Source organism: Oncorhynchus mykiss, chromosome 26, assembly GCF_013265735.2.
Source record: "Oncorhynchus mykiss isolate Arlee chromosome 26, USDA_OmykA_1.1, whole genome shotgun sequence".
NCBI classification, from domain to species: Eukaryota; Metazoa; Chordata; class Actinopteri; order Salmoniformes; family Salmonidae; genus Oncorhynchus; species Oncorhynchus mykiss.
The window spans coordinates 14,499,547-14,523,542 of NC_048590.1; the positions used below are offsets into that span (position 1 = coordinate 14,499,547).

Consider the following 23,996-nt stretch of genomic DNA (forward strand, 5'->3'; position numbering starts at 1 on the left):
TAGCAACAAATCAACGTGCCTCAAGCAACTTAACCTGAACATTTGTTGGCAACACTGGTCAGAAGAATAGTAGCGCAAAGTTCTCCAACAAATTGCAGGACAGTGTAAACATGTAGCTAACAGGCGCATAATTAGCTTATGAAATTGCCGATATAGCAGGGATATGACTTTTCGAATAGCATAGGTTTTTGTTTTTCAGTAGCGCAAATCTGTTCGTATGGCGTATTCATCTCATTGTTCGTTTATTTAAATCGCTATTTAACAGGATTATCCTAAAACAGTTAGTTTTGATTCTGTCCAGTAGTAACAAATCGAGATGGACTACTTGTTACAGGTGAAAATAGGTGCCCTCGTGGGTTTGTTGCTCCTGACGCTATTTTTCGGATTTATTCCTGCTCGGATGAAGTGGTTCAGAGAAACCAGTGGGACGGGTAAGTTTCAGTAGGTAACCTACAAATGTATAAAATTACTAGCTAGCTAGTCTTGTTGTAACCCCGTATGCAATTGCTGTTTCCCACAACAAGCCTGGTGGCTCGTTGCGTCCTTTCCTTCATCGACCAAACCTAAACTATTGGGTTTCAACAATGTTTCACGTCAACAAGATACATACATATCCTATCGATCTATAAGAACAATACTTACGATTCGTGTTTGATGTGCACTACGCTATCAAATAAGCTTTTTAAACACGTTTTTATCCAGGGTGTCCCATTTTCCGCCTGTGGGCTGCCATGTAGTCCATTCTCGGTCACGTGAGTAAAATACCACGTAACTCCCACTTTCACAGACGGGAATTGGAAACGTGTTTTTAACGCTTATTCGATAGCGAAGGAAGCGTTCAACCTGCCGCAAGTCCGTTAAAATAACACATTCTTATTTACAATTACTGCCTACTGGGGAACAGTGAGTTAACTGCCTTGTTCATTGGCAGAACAGGGATTCGATCCAGCAACCTTTCGGTTACTAGTGGTCAGAGCGTTGGGCCAGTAACCGAAAGGTTGCTGGATCGAATCCCCATTCTGCCACTGAACTAGGCAGTTGCATGCAAGTGTTTGCCAAATCCAATCAGTGTTTGCTGTGGGCTTGTGTTTATCCTTGTTTCTTCCATTGGTTTAAAACCGTCAAATGGCAATTTATCAAATAAAATCAAAGATTACAACAGGTGTAGACCCTAGAGTGAAATGCTTAATTGTATGCCCTTAACCAACAACGCAGTTTTAAGAAAAAATGTGTTCAAGTATTTACTAAATAAACTGAACCAAAAAAATGGAAATTGAAAAGTAACACATAATTAAAGAGCAACCCTAAAACAACAGCAACTAGGCTAAATACAGAGGGTACCTGTGCAATTTACATTTCAATCAAATGTTATTAATTCATCATTTTTAGTCATCTACAAAATATGGAGCTTAGGCTCAGAGCTTTATGTATTTTTTTTATTTTTTTTATGTATTTATCCACTATGGATTAGTTTGATTGGTTAATCGTAGTACAAACCTAGCACATAAGTCTACTTTTGAAAGAGATGCCTCTAAAATATCTGTGTATAGCTTACCGTGAGTTGGAACCAAAGTAATAATTTTCCAATCGTGAACAGAAACGTTTTTTTATTTTTTTCTGTTCCAGTTTCCACCAGCAAAATAAAGTTATGAACTGGTTCGATTTCTTTCTGTTCCATAAAAAATAAAGCTAAATGTATTTTTACATTTAGCTCAACAAATCAAATTTTGTTAAGCAGATGTTACGAGTGTAGCGAAATGCTTGTGTGTGTTGCTCCAACAGTGCAATAATATCTAACAATACACACACAATCTAAAGGTAAAATAATGGAATTAAGGAATATATAAATACTAGGATGAGCAAAGTTGGAGTGGCATAGACTAAAATGGAGTATAATAGAACGCAGTATATACATATGAGATGAGTAAAACAAAAATATGTAAACATTATAAAAGTGACTAGTGTTCCAGTATTAAAGTGGCCAGTGATTTCAAGTCTATGTATATGGGGCAGCAGCCTCTAAGGTGCAGGGTTACGTAACCGGGTGGAAGCTGCGTAGTAATGGCTATTTAAGTCTGATGGCCTTGAGAGTGAAAAAACGGCTTCTGTCTCTTGGTCCCAGCTATGATTTACCTGTACTGACCTCTCCTTCTGGATGATAGCGGGGTGAACAGACGGTGGCTCGGGTGGTTGTTGTCCTTGATCTTTTTGGTCTTCCTGTGACATCGGGTGCTGTAGGTGTCCTGGAGGGCAGGTAGTTTGCCCCTGGTGACGTGTTGGGCAGACCGCACCACCCTCTGGAAAGCCCTGCGGTTGCGGCCGGTGCAGTTGCCGTACCAGGCGGTGATACAGCCCGACGGGATGCTCTGTTGTGGATCTGTAAAAGTTTGTGGGTCTTAGGGGCCTAGACCGATTTCTTCAGCCCCCTGAGGTTGAAGAGGCGCTGTTGTGCACTGTCTGTGTGGGTGGACCATTTCAGTTTGTCTGTGATGTGTACGCCGAAGAACTTGAGTTCCTTTTTACGAGCCCTTAACCCACAATGCAGAATTATAATTTTTATTTAAAAAATTGATAAATAAAAATAGTAACACAATAAAATAACAATGAGGCTATATACAAGGGTTTCCAGTACTGAGTCAATTAGTATATTTTCGAAACAACATTACTTATTATTAATAACCAACAATGCAATCATTTTTTTTAAGGGCTCATAAGTAAGCAAGGTCTACACCTGTTTTATTTGTCGCATGTGACAAACATTTAATTTAAATAAAAGTTTGGGAACTGGTTACAATGTTAAAGTAACAGTTCTGTTCCGGAACAGTATAGATCACTTTCATTATCAGTTCTGTTCCTTAAATGTTCTTTTACTGTTTTTGCTTCTGTTCCCTGAACCAGTTCCAACCCCTGTAGGTAACAATGGTGTTCTCTCTAAAAATTATCTTATTTTGCTTGAGAAGTGTGCGATGTATTATTAACTGGGTGGTTCGAGCTCTGAATGCTGATTGGCTGACAGCCATGGTAAATCAGACCGTATATTATGGGTATGACAAAACCACTTATTATCCCTGCTCTAATTACATTGGTAACCAGTTTATAATAGCAGTAAGGCACCTCTGGGGTTTGTGATATATGGCCAATATACCACGGCTAAGGGCTACGCGTTGCGTGATGCCTAACAGTCTTTACCTCTGGTATGTTGGCCATATACCACACCCCCTTGGGATTTATTGCTTAATTATGCCATTTGCATAATTGATTTAGGCCTAGATTAGCAAATTTGCTTAATTGATTTCTTAGGGTGAGGAATCATCGAGTCTCCTCCAAGGAGACAGACTAGGGCAGTGGTATTCAAAACTTTTTCAGCGGGGAACCCATGATTTTTTTCTGCCAGGATTTCTCCCGACTTTACCCCACCCAAAAATCGGTAAATTTACATCAATAAATAACCTTAAAAAATCAAAAGAAACCAATAAATACATTTACAACATTTTTATTTTCTGGTCTTTCTCTATATTTGTATATTGTCCCATACAATAATCTGTACTCCTAAAAATACAGTTACTGGTGACCCTACTGCAGTTCTCCAGGGCCGCTAACTTGAATACCACTGGACTAGAGTCACCTGACAGGGATAAAGCCCCTTGAGATGGCACATTCCAGTGAACAATCAACCCACACGTTTGCTCCTGTTTGGTGGCTGTGGCTTGAAGCACTGAGTGGCGTATTTAAAGGGAAGTGGCCACGCTGACAGCATTCCCCAACCCATAACACAACCCCTCCCTGTTTTTCAACTGAGGTGCATTCAGTTCAGTTGAATGTTTGATACGTTGCAGAACAGTTTGTACTGAATGACATGTTTCCCCAAAACGTTCTTGTACAAACTTTGAGGTCCGTTTGGTAGGCGTGGCTTGAAGCAATGAGAGGTGTATTTAAAGGGCAGTGGCCATGCTGACAGCGTTCACAAACCAACCCCTCCCCATTTTTTTAACTGGTCATTCAGTATAGCACCATTTCCGTTCAATTGAACATTCCAGAATGTAAAAAAAAAAGACTGAATTCAGCCCTGTTTAGGGTCAGAGGTTAGTGCAAACTGTAACTTTTTGCGACGGAAACTAGTAATAATACATTTCATTTGTAGACAAAAATCAAACATTTTAACATTGAGCAACCATTTAAAATATATATATATATATATATATATTAAAAAGGCCTAAAAACAAATGTTTTGTTATTGTACAAGTTCAGTTAGGTCCCTCCCAGTTTCAGCTTATTTGCCTCAGTTTGGTTGTTAGTGATAATACCCCTGCTTTTAACTTTCTCTTTAGGCCCAGCAGTCTCTGTATGTCTGGATGTCAATATATATTATACACTATGACTCCGGGCATTACTAAAACAATGAAGGACCATAACATTTTCTGTGATAAGAGACCGTTTACTGTGTGCATAAATTTGTATGGGCCAATACCATCCCTTCAGTCACATATTAAGACAGTTTTTGTTTTGCAATGGCTGATTTGCTGAGGAGTTGTTTTCACTTCTGTGTTTGTGCAATGGTGCTCAATACTTCAGGTCTCTGCATGATGGTTATCTCTTGCTTCTCCTTTTTCTTCCCCCTTTAAGTAGAGGGTGACATTAGGAGCTATCATGGCCGTTTTCATTACAGTGCTCCCAGAGTGTTTGATTGCACTTCTTGATAACTTCCAGTTTTATTTTTATTTTTTTATCAGTGGTATCTCCATAAGGTGTCTCTTTTCTGACGGGTTAACAGCTGATTTAGACCCATAAGTCAGATGAAATGATCAGTCATCAGATATTCACACATTATTCATATCACAGCTTATGTCACATTAACTGAAAGAAATCCATAGTTTCCTTGATTCACAACCTAAGTTAAACAGACAACTTCAGTTGACTTCAGGTAGCCATTAACCAATCTTTTGAACGAGTTAGGCAACTCCAGTGTCTACTTCCGTCTTATCTACCTTTGCTGCTGAAGTAGGGCCTTGTCAACAAAAAGGGAGGAATGTAGAGATTTACAGGTCTTTAGCTAAGTCCAGCCAACCGTTTGCTAAAGGATGCAGTGATAAACTGTAACCTGTAACAAAAGAGTGCACTATGGTAGATGGCATCCAAAGGTTTAAGAGTAGTGGTAGCAGCTGCTCTTTGATAGAATGTCACCATAATCAAGAACAGATAAAAGGGTTAGGGTTAAAAAGGTTGACTGAATAATATGCTTCCTACTGTAGAAAAAGCCAACTTTTTTTAAAAATCTTAGCTCCTTAACGAGCTGATCTGTTTTTTTAAAAATCTTAGCTCCTTAACGAGCTGATCTGTTTTTTTTTAAATCTTAGCTCCTTAACAAGCTGATCTGTTTTTTTTAAAATCTTAGCTCCTTAACAAGCTGATCTGTTTTTTTTTTAAACGTCATATCCATATCAATCCAAATGCCTAAGTATTTCTATGCGGGAACACATTCGATTGGAGAACCATTTGTGTGAACATGTAGTTCATCTGAAAAATTGAGTTTGAATACTTTTAATTGATGAAGTTGTAAAAAATCCAGTCTATTTTAAATTCAGGCTGTAACACTTTATTTGTGGGAGGGGGGAGTCGAGGGGTGTGAATACTTTCTGACGGCACTGTATATGGCTAGGGTCAGGCTTTTTTAAAATGATATATTTATTTTCTAACCCCACCATGTGACCTGAATAGGAAGAGCTCTGGGTTCATTAACAGATCACCTGATCAGGGCCCAAAGTTGTTCCTGGTCAGGGAAAACCCCAGGTTCTGTCTATGTTGAGCATTAAACAGTAGCGTTTTGTATCATGTAGAAACCCATCGGGTGGTCCTGAGTTTCATCAGCTGTTTTGCCGGAGGCGTCTTCCTGGCTGCCTGTCTATTGGACATCATCCCAGACTACCTGTCAGACATCAATGCTGAGCTGGCCGCAAGGAGTGTGGACGTAAGTGTCTTCTGTCTGTCAGCAACATCACAAAGAATCATTGATACCTGGCCACACTCCCATCCCCTTTGTAAAATGACAAAAGCTATATGACTATCCATGGCACAAACCAATGTATTAAGTATTATAATAGATATAAGTTATACTTTTGTTTTATTGTATCTGTAAAACAGTGTTCCCACATGGGGAAATGTGCAGAAATTATTAGCATTAATCCACAGGTTCAATACCTGGTGATGTGTTAAGGACCACTTACTTATGAGATACACTACTGTTCAAAAGTTTGGGGTCACTTAGAAGGCCAGCATCCTGGAGTTGCCTCTTCACTGTTGATGTTGAGACTTGTGTTTTGCGGGTACTATTTAATGAAGCAGCCAGTTGAGGACTTGAGGCATCAGTTTCTCAAACTAGAGACACTAATGTACTTGTCGTCTTGCTCAGTTGTGCACCGGGGCCTCCCAGTCCTTTCTATTCTGGTTAGAACCAGTTTGCGCTGTTCTGTGAAGGGAGTAGTACACAGCAATTCTTGGTAATTTCTCGCATGGAATAGCTTAATTTCTCAGAACAAGAAAAGACTGAGTTTCAGAAAAAAGTTATGTTTCCGGCCATTTTGAACCTGTAATCGAACTGACAAATGCTGATGCTCCAGATACTCAACTAGTCTAAAAAAAAAGGCCAGTTTTATTGCTTCTTTAATCAGAACATTTTTCAGCTGTGCTAACATAATTGCAAAAGAGTTTTCTAATGATCAATTGGCCTTTTTAAAATTATAAACTTAGATTAACTAACACAACGTGCCATTGAACATAGGCCCATTATCAGCAACCATCACTCCTATGTAGATATTCCATAAAAAAATCAGCCGTTTCCAGCAACAATAGTCATTTACAACATTATCAATGTCTAGACTTTATTTCTGATCAATATGATGTTATTTTAATGGACAAAAATGTGCTTTTCTTTCAAAAACAAGGATGTTTCTAAGTGACCCCTAACTTTTGAACTGTAGTGTGTGTGTATATCCCTTATCCTTAGCGTTTATTTAAACAGAACTCCTACTTTTGGTTGTTTTCACCTCTTTCTCAAACAGACCAGCTTCCCCCTCCCAGAGTTCATCATGGCTGCAGGCTTCTTCACTGTGCTCATTATGGAGAGGATTGTTCTGAACTGCAGACAAGATGCCATGCAAGGGTCAGACCAGGAGGGAGCACCTCTGATGCGGGCCAAAGGGCACAGCCATGGGCAGGGGAAAGCCGCATCCACCAACCTGGAGGGTAGTGCCCACCACGTCCACATGGACCTCCAGGCCCACTCCTCCTTTCGCTCATTCATGCTCTTTTTCTCACTCTCCCTCCATTCTGTGTTTGAGGGCCTGGCCATCGGACTGCAGACCACAGACTCAAAGGTAGGTGCTGGAGAGCGAGCTCTACTTAAATTGCGCAATAGGTCGATTAGTTTTAGCTTGCCCGGAGAACATATTAGACCATTCCGTTGGTCCTAAAAGGGAAATGTCTGCCCACCTGTGGCACTGGGTCGGCTAAAACAAATGCACCCATGCATTGCAAATGCATGCCATTTCTTTCCAAGTGTATTTTCAAATGCATTCCAATAATATTCAACTACTTATTTTCTTCAAGTGAAAATACAATTTGTATTATTTATAATGAACAGAAATATAAACGTAACAATTTCAAAGATTTTACTGTTTTACAGGAAATCAGTCAATTGAAATATATATTCATAAGGCCCTAATCTATGGATTTCACATGACTGGGTGTATGTATATATCTCTGTTAGTCACAAGGTAGGAGCATGGATCAGAAATCCAGTCAGTATCTGGTGTGACCACTATTTACCTCATGTAGCGCGACATCTCCTTCGATTAGAGTTGATCCGGCTGTTTATTGTGGAATGTTGTCCCTCTTCAATGGCTGTACGAAGTTTCTGGATAGTGGTGGAAACTGGAGTATGCTGTCGTACATGTCGATCTCGAGCATCCAAAATATGCTCAATGGGTGACATGTCTGGTGAGTATGCAGGCCATGTAAGAACTGGGACATTTTCAGCTTCCAGGAATTGTGTACAGATCCTTGCAGCATGGGGCTGTAGATTATCATGCTGAAACATGAAGTGATGGCGGCATATGAATGGCATGACAATGGGCCTCACGATCTCGTCACGGTTTGTATCTCTGTGCTTTCAAATTGCCATCGATAAAATGCAATTGTGTATATTGTCCGTAGCTTATGCCTGTCTATACCATAACCCCACCACCACCCTGGGACAGTCTGTTCACAACGTTGACATCAGCAAACTACTCACCCACACAACACCATACAAGTAGGCTGCGGTTGTGAGGCAGGTTGGACGTACTGACATTCTGCTCTGGTGGACATTCCTGCAGTCAGCATGCCCATTGCACGCTCCCTCAACTTGATACATCTGTGGCATTGTATTGTGACAAAACTGCACATTTTAGAGTGGCCTTCATTGTCCCCAGCACAAGGTTCACCTGTGTAATGATCATGCTGTTTAATCAGCTTCTTGATATACCACACCTGGCAGGTTGATGGATTATCTTGAGAAAGGAGAAATGCTCACTAACAGGGATGTAAACAAATTTGAGAGAAATACGTTTTTCTGGGATTTTTTTATTTCACCTCATGAAACATAGGACCAACACTTCACATGTTGCATTTTTATATTTTTGTTCAGTGTATATCTAAGCGGTGAGTCTCTGTTGTGCAGCGCACATGAGGGGATGAAGTTACACTTGTATGCAATTCACTACTAAATGTTTGACTTTCTGCCAGATGTCAAAGAGCTCTGGATAAGTTATGCCCTGTGCTTCCTACTAGCGCTTTTTTCCCCCTTCTCTGTTGTTCACCCCTCTGCTCCGTGTACACATGCTGCTATTCCTTCAGAAAAGCCTGCATTAACTTTATTCATTTGCACAGTTTCTCTTGTTGGCTTGTAAATGTCCACACTCACTGAAAATGACATTCGGTAGCTACTACCTATGCTTGTATAACTTTGAGCTGGGTTTGTCTGTCTTTGCTATTCGTTAGATTAGTTTGAGATTTTGCTACAAGTTTGTGCAAATTTTGTTAGCGTTCTGGTAGTAGAGGCTAAATGGGCTTTTCTTGCATTTAGCACCCCTTGTGGGCTATGCTGGTAATACTGTAAATCATGGGATGTGAGAAGTATGGTATGATATGAAAATCTAGATACCACTTAAGTGTAGTAGCTCATATCAGGGCAGGGTGACCGCTAAAGCATATTTATTACTTTTGTAGTCCAATAAAAACAGAATGATTCTGAATACTCCCAAGTCCCAAATTTGGCAGACATGTTTCAAATTCTTGCTGACATTTCTAGCCACAAGTATAAACCAGCTAGCTGGGTAGGGCTCATTACGACGACTGACTGAACCAAATCCGTTTATCCCCACTCAACTCTCAACTCATGTGTCATCAATTTTGGGCACCAGGCATGTCCTTATAGCCACAGATTATCTATTATATTAACCAGATGCTCAAGTGGCTGCTCTAACAATGATAATACATGTCTTCAAAGATGGAAGGCTGTTGGAGGAGGCAAGATCAGGTGGGACCATTCCAGTGATGATTTTAGCATGTAATTCTTGGTGGGCCAAAAAAAAAAAAAGAAAGTGAAATGCATGCCAGCAAAGCCACTACACAACACTAAATAATACATTCATTGCACTATAACGGTGACAAACGATGCCCACAAACTGTTATGGCCTATATAAAGCTCTCCCAACACCTTACCACTGCTAAACCTGGCTTTCAGCGGAGCCTTGTCTGGCAGCGAAACAGTTCATCAACCTCATTTACTGCCTTTACAACAACAAAAAATTTATTTTTTAAAACAGCTAATATGGCAGACTTGCTTAAACAAATGTGGTTTCTACTGACAATTCGAGATTTACATATTATGGCATAAGGGGTCGACAAGTGGTTGAGGGGCAATCCATAATTTCGATTAAGACATGAGTAAGCGACGACTGACGTAGTCAATATAACTTTATTCAGCACCTTTGAAATGTACAGCGACAGAATTCAGAACATGGGCCATTAGTGTACTCCCTGTACCAGTCAGAACCATAGGATAAATAAATGGGGCATATAAACAGACAAAAGCTTTTACAATATTAAATGATTACATTTCTCTAAAACAGGTTATAGGCTATTTGTGCACCACCAAGTTAGAACAGGTGAAAGCATTAAACAGTAGCAGGTGAAAATAGACCAAATTATTAGGGTGAGGCACATTGAACGTTGTTTGGGTATTTGCGTGTCAAAAACAATACACGTCATAACACTATTTGACACGTTAAGCCTTTAATTTGTCAAATAACACAATTCTATTATAGAATGTTGTGTGTGTGCTGAATTTGCACATGCAAGCCAAGCACCACAACTAACGTTGTGTTTACAATACTGCGTTGGTGAAAATAGACAATTATTTGGCTACTAGCATCTTACTACACAACATGCTTACTATTACTTTCTTAGCTACTGTATACGTTTCTCCCTTGCATATTACATAATTTAAGCAGCAGCATACAATACATTTTTGGACTCACCTTGTGAAGGAGGCGCAGTAGTCCTTTGTGGGCAAATGTCATCAAAGTCTGGTATTCTCTGGTTTTATGGTGGGAACTCTGGAAAAAAACACAGCCACTCCATTGAATAGCAGGCTAACGTTATACGATTCTCTGCAACGCCTGCAGTTAGCCAGAGATTCCTTCCAAATGACTCATTGTTGAATTTGCGATTTCCAACTTGTTGTGTAATCTTTATGTGCAATGGCCGATGGGCACTGATAGGTTTTCTCTTCATATGACAAGGATTTTCCAGTATATTGTCGACTTGATAACTGATAATTGCTAGCTAAAGTAAGATGTTGACATGATCAGTCCAATCAAAGCTACTATAGAAAGAATTACATCAAATCACATATCTGTGGCCAATGACCTTGAGCCTTCTTGGATGGGCACTTCTAATATAACTATGGCAGAACCCAAGGGGCTAACATTTTTGAGCTCTAGTCTTAGAATTGGGGACATACTGTCCCATGACTGACAGAACTGAGCCAATCAGGTGCATCACTCTATTTTCTGCTGGCCACCACCACAGAAAGCACTGTGCTAGGCTCAAACACCTGCGTTTTGGAGCTGCCTTACTCAAGAAAGCAAAAAATAGACCATGTGGCTTTATTAACTCAATGCCTTTTTTAAAGAAAATAAAAAAAATCATTGTTTGCAAACTGCTACACATTAATGCCAAAATAACAAGCCCCCACCCCCCAAAAAATTATTTTGATAATTTTTTTTTTTTACCTAAGTGTGGTGCTCAAAACAGGTGGGCCTCTGCCCTAGAATTGCAGAAAATTAGCTTTAAAATGGCCGAATTCTCTCTCAGCCTCATGTCATACGGTGAACAAAAGCATAAGATTAGGTATAAAAACAGCAAAAGCAGCTGCTTTTCCTGGGGTCCAAACTAGAGGTCGACCGATTATGATTTTAACGCCAATACCGATTTATTGGAGGACCAAAAAAAGCTGATGCAGATTTATTTGTAATAATGACAATTACAACAATACTGAATGAACACTAATTTTAACTTAATATAATACATAATAATTTAGCCTCAAATGAAATGCAAAACAGATTGGACTATTTAGAACGAGCAGCCTGCTCACGAACGGACGAGTGCACCATAGAGAACACAACAAGCATGCAGCTGCAATAAGTGAAAATATATTATCTTACGACCGGTAGTTTCTTTTGGAGATATACAAATGTATCTGTGCATTTGAACAACTGCATAAATACACCTATATCATGCTTTGAAGTCCGTAGGGCAATTCAGACAGCTGACAGAGGATTTTTGTAATGAATGTTTATTTTAATTGACTGTTCTGTATATTGTCGATGTATGTTGATCTATACTTGACTGTTTTTGTATTGTGCAGGGCTCATTTGTAAAAGAGACTAGTCTCAATATGACTTCCCTGGTAAATAATATTAAAAACTAGAGATGACTAATGTCACAAAGCATGATACGCTAGCCAGATAACTGTCATTCTGAAATATCTGAATAACTTGTGAATATGAAGTTATAGGTTTATATAGACTGTAGGATGTTAACCCCTAAAGTGATTTAGATCGTTAAAGGTTTATTCAAATATGTCAAAAAAAAAACAAAAAAAAAAACAATAATCCAAACCCCATGTCTACAATTTTGAAACCCCAATTTACTCTGAGAATGTAGCATGTTTGGCGTGAATGGAATATCAAGTGGTCACTCGTCAATAGAACTCTGTGGCACTGGTCCGCGGCAGAACGGAGCAAACTTCGGACGTCAACTGACAAACTAGCTAGTGGCTGCAGGTTCGTGAGTGAAATCCGCTAAAGACAACGAAATAGGGACTAAATATATATTTTTGTCCATTTTAAAATCACATCAAATTGATCAGAAACAGTGTAGACATTTAATGTTGTAAATTATTATTTTAGCTGGAAACGGCTGTTTTTGTTTTTTTTATTGAATATCTACATAGGCTTACAGAGGCCCATTATCAGCAACCATCACTCTTGTGTTCCAATGGCAGGTGTTAGCTAATCCAAGTTTATCATTTTTAAAAGGCTAATTGATCATTAGAAAACCCTTTTTGCAATTGTCAGCACAGCTGAAAACTGTTATGATTAAAGAAACAAACTTGGCATTCTTAAGACTAGTTGAATATCTGTAGCATCAGCATTTGTGGGTTCAATTACAGGCTCAAAATGGCCAGAAACAAAGAACTTTCTTCTGAAACTCATCAGTCTCTTGTTCTGAGAAATTAAGCTATTCCATGCGAGAAATTGCTAAGAAACTCTCATTATGCAGGTTGCTGCCATATGATTGGCTTCACATTTGTCTCCAGTGATTTTTATCTAAAAAATATATATTTACAATTCCCAAACTAGTTACTTATTTACCTAGAATTTATCAAAAGCTCTTATCAAGTTGTACATTGAGAATTGTTATTTCTATCTGGGGAAAAAAATGCAGTACATGTTTCTAACTCGTGCTTTTCATGTGATGTGCTCTTGGACTTTTTCTTCACATGGTTCTCCTTTTCACTGTATTGTCCTTTGTTGCTATTCAGGGAAGTCTCTTTCCATCACAAAGGCATAGTGAAAGTGTTTTCTGTGCTTAGGAGGAAGCCCTAGGAAAACTCTTTCCAATCACCCGTGGTGTCAGGAGATTTAGAGTAGAGAAAGTGAGACCCATGCATGATTTCCATGCACTTTCTCTCACATCCTTAGTATTAAATAACTCACACCATGCACCAAGTCAGCGGATTCTAATGACAAGGTCCTGAGATATTTTACCAAACTCAGCAAAAAAAAAAACACCCTCACTGTCTGTCAACTGCGTTTTATTTTCAGCAAACGTAACGTGTAAATATTTGTATGAACGTAAGATTCAACAACTCAGACATAAACTGAACAAGTTCCACAGACGTGACTAACAGAAATTGAGTAATGGCACAGGAAGAAATGGCAGCAGTTTTACGAAAACAATTGTGCTATTATGTACATAATGTTTCTGTAACCATATCTTGCGGCAGAAAAGAGCTTCTGGATATCAGGACAGCGATCACTCAACTCGGATTAGATAAAGGGTTTTTTCAACAACAAGCAAGACTCGCATGATATTCTCCACACACCCGGCAGGGCCGACATCCCAGTTATTCGCAAGAGGAAGCGCCGCAGGTACAGAGGACGAAGAGCCGGATGCCTCGTCAGCACCCGCAGAAGGCGAGTCGGATAGCTGCCGTTACCTTCAATATTACTCACCAACGTGCAATCATTGGACAATAAATCAGACGAGGTACGATCACGAATATCCTACCAACGGGACATCAGAAACTGTAATATCCTATGTTTCACGGAATCATGGCTGAATGACGACATGGATATTCAGCTAGCGCGACATATGCTGCACCGGCAGGATAGAACAGCACACTCCGAGGGGGGGCGGGCTGTGCATATTTGTAAACAGCTGGTGCACGAAATCTAAGGAAAATCTCTAGATTTTGCTCGCCTGAAGTAGAGTATATTGTGATAAATTGCAGGCCACACTACTTGCCTAGAGTTCTCAGCTATAATTTTTGTGGCTGTTTATTTACCACCACAAACAGATGCTGGCACTAAGACCGCACTCAGTCAGCTGTATAAGGAAATAAGCAAACCAGAAACTTTTCACCCAGAGGCGGCGCTGCTAGTGGACAGAGACTTCAATGCAGGGAAACTGAAATCAGTTCTACCAAATCTCTATCAACAAAAAGTTCTAGATCACCTGTACTCCACACGCAGACGCGTACAAAGCTCTCCCTCGCACTCCATTTGGTAACTCCGACCACAACTCTATCCTCCTTATTCCTGCTTACAAGCAATAGTTAAAGCAGGAAGCACCAGTGACTCGGTCTATAAAAAAGTGGTCAGATGAAGCAGATGCTAAACTGCATGACTGTTTTGCTATCACAGACTGGAACATGTTCCGGGATTCTTTAGATGACATTGAGGAATACACCACATCAGTCACTGGCTTTATCAATAAGTGCATTGAGGATGTCGTCCCCACAGTGACTGTACGTACATACCCCAACCAGAAGCCATTGAGTACAGGCAACATTTGCACTGAGCTAAAGGGTAGAGCTGCCACTTTCAAGGTGCGGGACTCTAACCCGGAAGCTTACAAGAAATCCCGCTATGCCCTGTGACGAACCATCAAACAGGCAAAGCGTCAATACAGGGCTAAGATTGAATCATACTACACCAGCTCCGACGCTCGTCAGATGTGGCAGGGCTTGCAAACTATTAGACGACAAAGGGAAGCATAGCCGCGAGCTGACCAGTAACACGAGCCTACCAGACGAGCTAAATCACTTCTATGCTCGCTTCGAGGAAAGCAACACTGAGGCATGCATGAGAGCATCAGCTGTTCCGGACGACTGTGATCACGCTCTCTGCAGCCGACGTGAGTAAGACCTTTTAAACAGGTCAAGACACAAGGCTACGGGGCCAGATGGATTACCAGGACGTGGCAGGTGTCTTCACTGACATTTTCAACATGTCCCTGACTGAGTCTGTAATACCAACATGTTTCAAGCAGACCACCATAGTCCTTGTGCCCAAGAACACAAAGGCAACCTGCCTAAATGACTACAGACCCGTAGCATTCGCGTCCGTAGCCATGAAGTGCTTTGAAAGGCTGGTAATGGCTCACATCAACACCATTATCCCAGAAACCCTAGACCCACTCCAATTTGCATACCGCCCAAACAGATCCACAGATGATGCAATCTCTGCACTCCACACTGCCCTTTCCCACCTGGACGAAAGGAACACCTATGTAAGAATGCTATTCATTGACTACAGCGCAGCGTTCAACACCATAGTATACTCAAAGCTCATCACTAAGCTAAGGAACCTGGGACTAAACACCTCCCTCCGCAACTGGATCCTGAACTTCCTGACGGGTCGCCCCCAGGTGGTGAAGGTAGGTAGCAACACATCTGCCACGCTGATCCTCAACACTGGAGCTCCCCAGGGGTGCGTGCACAGTCCCCTCCTGTACTCCCTGTTCACCCACGACTGCATGGCCATGAAAGACTCCAACACCATTAAGTTTGCAGACGACACAACCGTGGTAGGCCTGATCACCGACAACAATGAGACAGCTTATAGGGAGGAGGTAAGATACCTGGCCGGGTGGTGCCAGAATAACAACCTATCCCTCACCGAAACCAAGACTAAGGAGATGATTGTGGACTACAGGTAAAGGAGCACCGAGCACGCCCCCATTCTCATCAACGGGGCTGTATTGGAGCAGGTTGAGAGCTTCAAGTTCCTTGGTGTCCACATCAACAACAAACTAGAATGGTCCAAACACACCAAGACAGTCGTGAAGAGGGCACAACAAAGCCTATTCTCCCTCAGGAAACTAAAAAGATTTGGCATGGGTTCTGAGATCCTCAAAAGGTTCTACAGCTGCAACATCGAGAGCATCCTGGCTGGTTGCATCACTGCCTGGTACGGCAATTGCTCGGCCTCCGACCGCAAGGCACTACAGAGGGTAGTGCGTACGTCCAGTACATCACTGGGGCAAGGCTGCCTGGCATCCAGGACCTATACACCAGGCGGTGTCAGAGGAAGGCTCTAAAAATGGTCAACGACCCCAGTCATAGGCTGTTCTTTCTACTACCGCATAGCAAGCGGTACCGGAGTGCCAAGTCTTTGACAAAAAGGCTTCTCAACAGTTTCTACCCCCAAGCCGTAAGACTCCTGGTGGGGGGCACACAATGTACAATGTACACAACCACTTGATTACCTGGACTATTTATATTGTGTCCCCCCCCCCCATACCTACGTGTACATACTACCTCACTAAGCCTGACTAACCGGTGTCTGTATATAGCCTTGCTACTGTTATTTTCAAATGTCTTTTTGTTTTATTTCTTTACTTACCTACACACACACTTTTTTTGCACTATTGTTTAGAGCCTGTAAGTAAGCATTTCGCTGTGAGGTCTACCTACACCTGTTGTATTCGGCGCACGTGAGAAAAACACTTTGATTTGAACAAAGGGGGGGTCAAAATCAAAAGTAACAGTCAGTATCTGGTCTGGCCACCAGCTGCATTAAGTACTGTTGTGCATCTCTTCCTCATGGACTGCACCAGATTTGCCAGTTCTTGCGGTGTGGTGTTACCCCACTCTTCCACCAAGGCACCTGCAAGTTTCCTGACATTTCTGGGGGGGAATGGCCCTCACCCTCCGATCCAACAGGTCCCAGATGTGCTCAATGGGATTGAGATCCGGGCTCTTCCATGACCATGGCAGAACACTTGCAGAAAATCACGCACAGAATGAGCAGTATGGCTGGTGGCATTGTCATGCTGGAGGATCATGTCCGTATGAGCCTGCAGGAAGGATACCGTATGAGGGAGGAGTATGTCTTCCCTGTAATGCCTGCAATGACAACAAGCACAGTCTAATGAGGCTGTGACACACTGCCCCAGACCATTACGGACCCTCCACCTCCAAATCGATCCCGCTCCAGAATACAGGCCTCAGTGTAACCCTCATTCCTTCAACGATAAACGTGATTCCGACCGTCACCCCTGGTGAGACAAAACTGTAGCTTGTCAGTGAAGAGCACTTTTTGCCAGTCCTGTCTGGTCCATGAAAAGTGGGTTTGTGCCCATAGGTGACGTTGTTGCTGGTGAGGACCTGCCTTACTACAACAGGCCTACAAGCCCTCAGTCCAGCCTCTCTCAGCCTATTGCGGACAGTCTGAACACTGATGGAAGGATTGTGCATTCCTGGTCTAACTCGGGCAGTTGTTTTTGCCATCCTGTAGCTGTCCTGCAGGTGTGATGTTCGGATGTACCGATCCTATGCAGGTGTTACACGTGGTCTGCCACTGTGAGGACGATCAGCTGTCTGTCCTGTCTCCCTGTATCGCTGTCTTAGGCGTCTCACAGTACAGACATTGCAATTTATTGCCCTGGACACATCTTCAGTCCTCATACCTCCTTACAGCATGCCTAAAGCACGGGACCCTGGGCATCTTTCTTTTGGTGTTTTTCAGTGTCTGTAAAAGGCCTCTTTATTGTCCTACGTTTTCATAACTGTGACCTTAATTGCCTACTGTCGGTGTCTTAACGACCGTTCCACAGGTGCATGTTCATTAATTGTTTATGGGTCATTGAACAAGCATGAGATATAGTGTTTAACCCTTTACAATGAAGATCTGTGTAGTTATTTGGATTTTTACGAATTATCTTTGGAAGACAGGGTCCTGAAAAGGGGACGTTTCTTTTTTTGCTGAGTTTATAAATCAATACACTATAAAGGCATGCAAGTTGCTGACACATTGATTCATGTGTGGTGGAAAGAAGAGGAAAGACAAAGTAACTTAACTGTTAAAGGGAAATTACATTCAAATCAAGTTGTCACATTTTCAGATCTCAAACAGGATGTTGACTCGTCATGACAGACGATGTCATCGGTTGTATAGATCCAGCTCTAGCCTCAACCTCAAATGGAAAAGAGCATAGGAAATTATTTTATTTTCAATTTATTTAGGATTGTGGACTATAGCAAGGTCGTATTCATTAGACTCCGTAGCAAAACTATTTTGCAATGTTGTGGAAACCAAACATAGTGAAAGCAAAAACAAGTGTTTCTTGGGCAAATTCAGGTAGGTCCCTCCTTGTTTTGGCCCGTTTGTTTCGTAGTGAATACTACCCTGGATCTACAAAACAGATGGCCTGGGATGTGAACTTAATTTGATATTAGACTACTTTTCAAGTCTGAACATCTGACCATTTTATTAACTTTGGAATTTGTCCTTTTTTAAACTAAGTCTTTGATCAACCAAAGAAAGATCTGACTTGAAGTGATTATTTAAGCTAACCTGTTTTTAGACTTCAAAGAATTCTAAATGACATGTGTAATTTATACAGCTTGTGTTGATATTTATACAGCTTTATTCATCTTACTGAAATGATAAAAAGGAAGTAGGAGATGAATTTCAACCTAATTTTAATCTAGTTTTCTCTCCATCTTATCCAGGTATTAGAGATCTGCATTGCCATTGTGGTCCACAAGAGCATCATTGTGTTCAGCCTATCGGTGAAGCTGGTGCAAAGCGCAGTCCCGCCCATGTGGGTTGCGGCCTACGTGGGCGTCTTCGCTATGATGTCTCCGCTGGGCATCGCAGTGGGCATTGGGGTTATCGAGGCCCAGCTGGCGGCAGGCGTTCTGATCCAGGCCATCCTGGAGGGGCTGGCGGCCGGGACCTTTATTTACATCACCTTCATGGAGATCCTGCCTCACGAGCTGAACTCCCCGGAGAACCAGCTGCTCAAGGTGTTCTTCATTCTGCTCGGCTTCAGCGTCATGGCGGGCCTCACCTTCCTGGGTTGAGAGCATGTCACCCACTGGGGCAACTGACCTAGCAGGAATATGGGGGTGGCTCATATGATTCATGGGACTTGATGTTGTGTACTAAGGTCGCCATGAGGGGAGGTGTCTCAGGGAGACGGCCAACATAAAAAAAAAAATCTTTTTTTTTCTGCAGGGTGTGTGCAGGGGAGATTACTGTGCCCATGTCTGGCTGCACCAGTGTGCCACTTTTATTTGAGGGTCATAGCTGTTCTTACTCAGTATTTTTGTTTTTAAGGTTGTGATACCTGTTGTTTTTTTATACTGCTTTTAGCATAGATTTTAATTTTACAGCCAAGGATGGTAAGACAGTCTTTCATTTTAAGAACTTTTAATGATTTCAAATAGATTATATTAGATTGATTTGTTTCAGCACTGGGAAAATAAGTACACGGTGGCAATATTGGTTGTTTTTATTCTGTGGCATACATACCAGTGGTTCTTATTATATTCTTTAACAATCGCTGTTTTGTAATCTTTTTCACATAACTGAGGATCACTGAAAAAAAGAGCTGTTCAAACGGACATGATTGCCTGGTCTCTTTAGCAAATGACAGGTGTGGCAAGGAGTGGAATGTTAGCTAAAAAGATGGGTACCCAGACTAACATCTCTTAATAGTCAAATGAATCTGTCTTATGTATACAGGTTAAAATGTCAATTGCATCATGTTTACACTTTTGGATGTGAGCACTATTTTACAGCCTCCAGTTTAAATTGAAGTATTACATGTTTTATCGCTGTTGTGGAACAAATTGTTTTCACCTTGAACTATATAATGCCTTACAAATGACTAAAGCTGTTTTTATTGTCAAACAGAGGATAGGTGCAATGAAATGTGTTTTACATGGTCAGCCATAGTAGTACGGTGCCGCTGGAGCAAATTAGGATTAAGTGCCTTGCTCAAGGGCACATCGGCAGATGTTTTGCCTTGTTGGCTAATATGCAAAGACAAAGCATTGTGACAAATGTTACAGTATTTATTTTTAAGACATTGCATGGAACCTCAATATTGTCTGTGAAATCAACAGATGTGTTAAATGTACCTAAGTATATCAATGATGAATGTCTACAATGTATTATTTTACATGACATACTTGAGTGATTGGTAGGGAGAGACACTTGTCCTTCAGTGTTAAAACACCATCTTGGTATGTGTCGTTTTTACCTCATCACTTTTTGCGTGGAGGCGTCATTCCTTTAGTAATCGGCATGATGCAATCGAGAGAGTGTATTGTCAGTGCCACATCACGGAGCAAAAATCCGATCACTTTTTAGAGACCATAATATTTAAAGAGATTATGAAGTTATTTTAGAGAGGTTAAGAAGTTCAACTAAACCATGTGTTTTCCTCACTCTGTTCCTCATTGTGTTGATAGTTTCCATATCCCAGCCATGAGTCATGTTTGTGTTGTGTTAACAAGGCTTCAAGTTTATAACACTCACAAGTGACCCTCAGCTTCCTCTTATTCCTCCAATCTCCTCTGACACTATTGCAGTAAAATAATGATTAAACAAGTTGACTATGATTTTGTTTAAAGTCTGTCTATTGCGTATGCTTTTGGTACATGCACGCTCATCATGATTACTAAGAGAAGCAATGGGGTTTTATTTTTAGTAGGTGGGCAGGCTGGAGGAATTGAGATTCAGTGATCGTCAGCCTGTGATTTGTGTCCTGAAATAACTGGATGGTCTAACTGCATTTACACAGGCAGCCCAATTCTAATATTTTGCCCAATTATAGGCAAAATATCTGAATTTGTCTGTAAACGCAGCCTAAGTGTCCCCAAACCTATGTAGTTACGTCGGTAGGTATAGTGTGGCACCTTAATTGGGGAGAACGGGCTTGTAATGGCTGGAGCAAAATTAGTGGAATGGTATCCAACACGTGGTTTTCATGTGTTTGATGCCAGTTCCATTTGCTCCATTCCAGCAGCCTCCTGTGCATTACAATCGACGCAGTTTGTGGGATGAACAATTTCAAACAAAGGTAACATTTTGATAATAGTAACAAAATGGTCATCTTGGGTAATGAGGTTTAGATTGCGTGCATATACAACTTTAAATATGTAATTAGACATCACAAACAGGTGTACGTTAAGCACTATGTATTTTTAACTAGGCAGTTAAGAACAAATTCTTATTTACAGTGACGGCTTCAGAACGGTGCCTTGTTCAGGGGCAGAACGACATATTTTTACCTTGTCAGCGCGGGGAATCGATCTAGCAACCCAACGCTCTAACCACTAGGCTACCTGCCGCCCCAAACGGCAGGTAGCCTAGTGTAACTGTAGTTACATTAGACCTGCCTGTCTGTGCCTGTTACTACAATGTTTACTGATTTGATTTATTCTGTATAGTGTAATTTCTAGTGGAAAATTAGCCATAATTTCAATGAGTTGATTAAAAGTATATGGTTTATTACTGAGCCATTTGTGCCACTAGGTGGGAGTATTGGTTACAGATTTCATGTCCACACAGCATCTCCAGCTGTTGGCTGTTTACTTGTACCGCAGAGAGCCTGGGCGTCACCATGCCAAGCCTACTCATCTCTAAACATGACATGACCATAACATTGTCATTTGCTTTCTTCTTAACTGTCTTTGAACTTTTGGTGTTAACATGGTATCCGTGACAGTTCCCTGCTCCTTAAAACAAAGTTAAGTTTCCAAATTCTGTATGGCTCAGTTGTTTTTCTTCTGATTAATGTAGTTCTTATTTCATGTCTGAACTTGACCTCAACCCTTTCCCCCCTGTACATCTCATATGTCATTGACAGGCCATCATCAATGTTTTAGATGTTCATGGGCTGTTTTAACTGAAAGCATTGTATTCACTAAACCTCAACTAACTCTTGTAATGAATGATGTGTAAATTGAGGTGACTAAAACTGCTTGGAGTAACCCTATATTGTAAACTGTTATGGTAAAAACATGTTGATACAACAGTAGCTAAGATGGGGAGAGGTCTGTCCATAATAAAGCGCTATTCTGCCTTAACAGCACAAACAACAAGACAGGTCCTACAGACCCTAATTTTGTCGCATCTGAACGCATGCTAAGGTGCCACAAAGAGGGACTTAGGAAAATTACAATTGGCTCAGAACAGGGCAGCATGGCTGGCCCTTAAATGTACACGGAGAGCTAATATTAATGAAATGCATGTCAATATCTCATGGCTCAAAATGGAGGGGAGATTGACTTCATCAGTACTTGTTTTTGTAAGAAGTGTTGACAAGCTGAATGTACCGAGCTGTCTGTTTAAACTCCTGGCACACAGCTCGGACACCCATGCATACCCCACAAGACATGCCACCAGAGTCTCTTCACAATCCCCAAGTCCAGAACAGACTATGGTAGGCACACAATACTACATAGAGCCATGACTACATGGAACTCTATTCCACATAAGGTAAATGATGCAAGTAGTAGAATCAGATTTTTTTTAAACATAAAAATACATCTTATGGAAGAGTAGCTGCTGCCTTCGCAGCTGCTAATGGGGATCCCTAATAAATACAAATCTGTCTGGGAAACCCACCCATAGTGTGAACAAACAATATACAGTACCAGTCAAAAGTTTAGACACACCTACTCATTCCAGGATTTTTTATTTTTACTATTTTCTCAACTTTGAAAGTTTCTTCAAGTGCAGTCGAACCACCAAGTGCTATGATGGAACTGGCTCTAATGAGGACCGACACAGGAAAGGAAGACCCTGTGCTGCAGCCGCCTTGGTCAAATTGATGCAAAGAAACCAATACTAAAGGACACCAATAATAAGAAGATACTTGCTTGGGCCAAGAAACACAAGCAATGGACATTAGATCAGTGGAAATCTGTCCTTTGGTCTGATGAGTCCAAAAATGAGATTTTTGGTTCCACCCTCCGTGTCTTTGTGAAACGAGGAGTAGGTGAACGGATGATCTCTGCATGTGTGGTTCCCACCGTGAAACATGGAGGTGGTGTAGGGGTGCTTTGCTGGTGACACTGTGATTTATTTAGAATTCAAGGCACACAACCAGCATGGCTACCACAGCATTCTGCAGCGATTTGCCATCCCATCTGGTTTGTGCTTAGTGGGACTATCATTTGTTTTTCAACAAGACAATGACCCAAAACACACCACCATGCTGTGTAATGGCTATTTCACCATGAAGGAGAGTGATGGAGTGCTGCATCAGATGACCTGGCCTCCACAATCACATGACCTCAACCCAGTTGCGATGGTTTGGGATGAGTTGGACTGCAGAGTAAAGGAAAAGCAGCCAATAAGTGCTCAGCATATGTGGGAACTCCTACAAGACTGCTGGAAAAGCATTCCAGGTGAAGCTGGTTTAGAGAATGCAAAGAGTGTGCAAAGATGTCATCAAGGCAAAGGGTGGCTACTTTGAAAAATCGCATATTTGTGATTTGTTTAACACTTTTTTGGTTACTATATGATTCCATATGTGTTATTTCATAGTTTTGATGTCTTCACTATTATTCTACAATGTAGAAAATAGTAAAAAATAAAGAAAAACCCTTGAATGAGTAGGTGTGTCCAAACTTTTGACTGGTACTGTAGGTCTTAGGCTGTACAGCTCCTGAGAGTATGTACAGGTATATACAAGGCCCTGTGGTGAAATGTGTTGGCATTTGAATTATTTCTCTGAATTTAGATACTATAATGATAAGGGGCTAAAACATTTCAGTCTCTTTCAGACACAAGTACCTTGAACATCTTTTCAATTGAACCCCTGGCCTGAAACGGCTCCTTTCTTTTCTCTGTTACAAAGTGGTGGCTGATTCTTTATATGGTTTCTTAATGCATAGTCTGACATTTTGTCTTCTTGACATTCCTCGTCTCCTTCATAGAGCTTTTCTCTAAACTATACCAGAGGTGAAAACATTCCCAGCCATAGCTGTTCCCGATATCATAGACAGGCACATTGTTGGCCCTACATTTTGTTTGAGGGCCAAGAACGGTGACGATTCATGAGGATCTACTAATGAGGCGAGCTGA

The 23,996-nt window shown here is 41.2% G+C and overlaps 1 protein-coding gene across 1 annotated transcript; it reads left to right on the forward strand.

The window, feature by feature from the left end:
* Positions 1-21,667, forward strand: LOC110506272 (zinc transporter ZIP1). The gene is made up of 4 exons (XM_021585710.2): positions 1-431; positions 5,835-5,965; positions 7,056-7,370; positions 18,623-21,667. Exons 1-4 carry the CDS (start codon positions 317-319, stop codon positions 18,974-18,976), a joined length of 915 nt encoding a protein of 304 aa, XP_021441385.1. The 5' UTR covers positions 1-316; the 3' UTR covers positions 18,977-21,667.
* Positions 21,668-23,996: the final 2,329 nt, after the last annotated feature.

What these genes read in the sequence shown, in the direction of transcription:
- LOC110506272 (XM_021585710.2), top strand. Translation starts at nt 317, where the DNA reads ATGGACTACTTGTTACAGGTGAAAATAGGTGCCCTCGTGGGTTTGTTG. An exon ending in TGGCCGCAAGGAGTGTGGAC is followed by an intron (nt 5,966 to 7,055) that starts GTAAGTGTCTTC and finishes TTTCTCAAACAG; the next exon opens with ACCAGCTTCCCCCTCCCAGA. An exon ending in TGCAGACCACAGACTCAAAG is followed by an intron (nt 7,371 to 18,622) that starts GTAGGTGCTGGA and finishes CATCTTATCCAG; the next exon opens with GTATTAGAGATCTGCATTGC.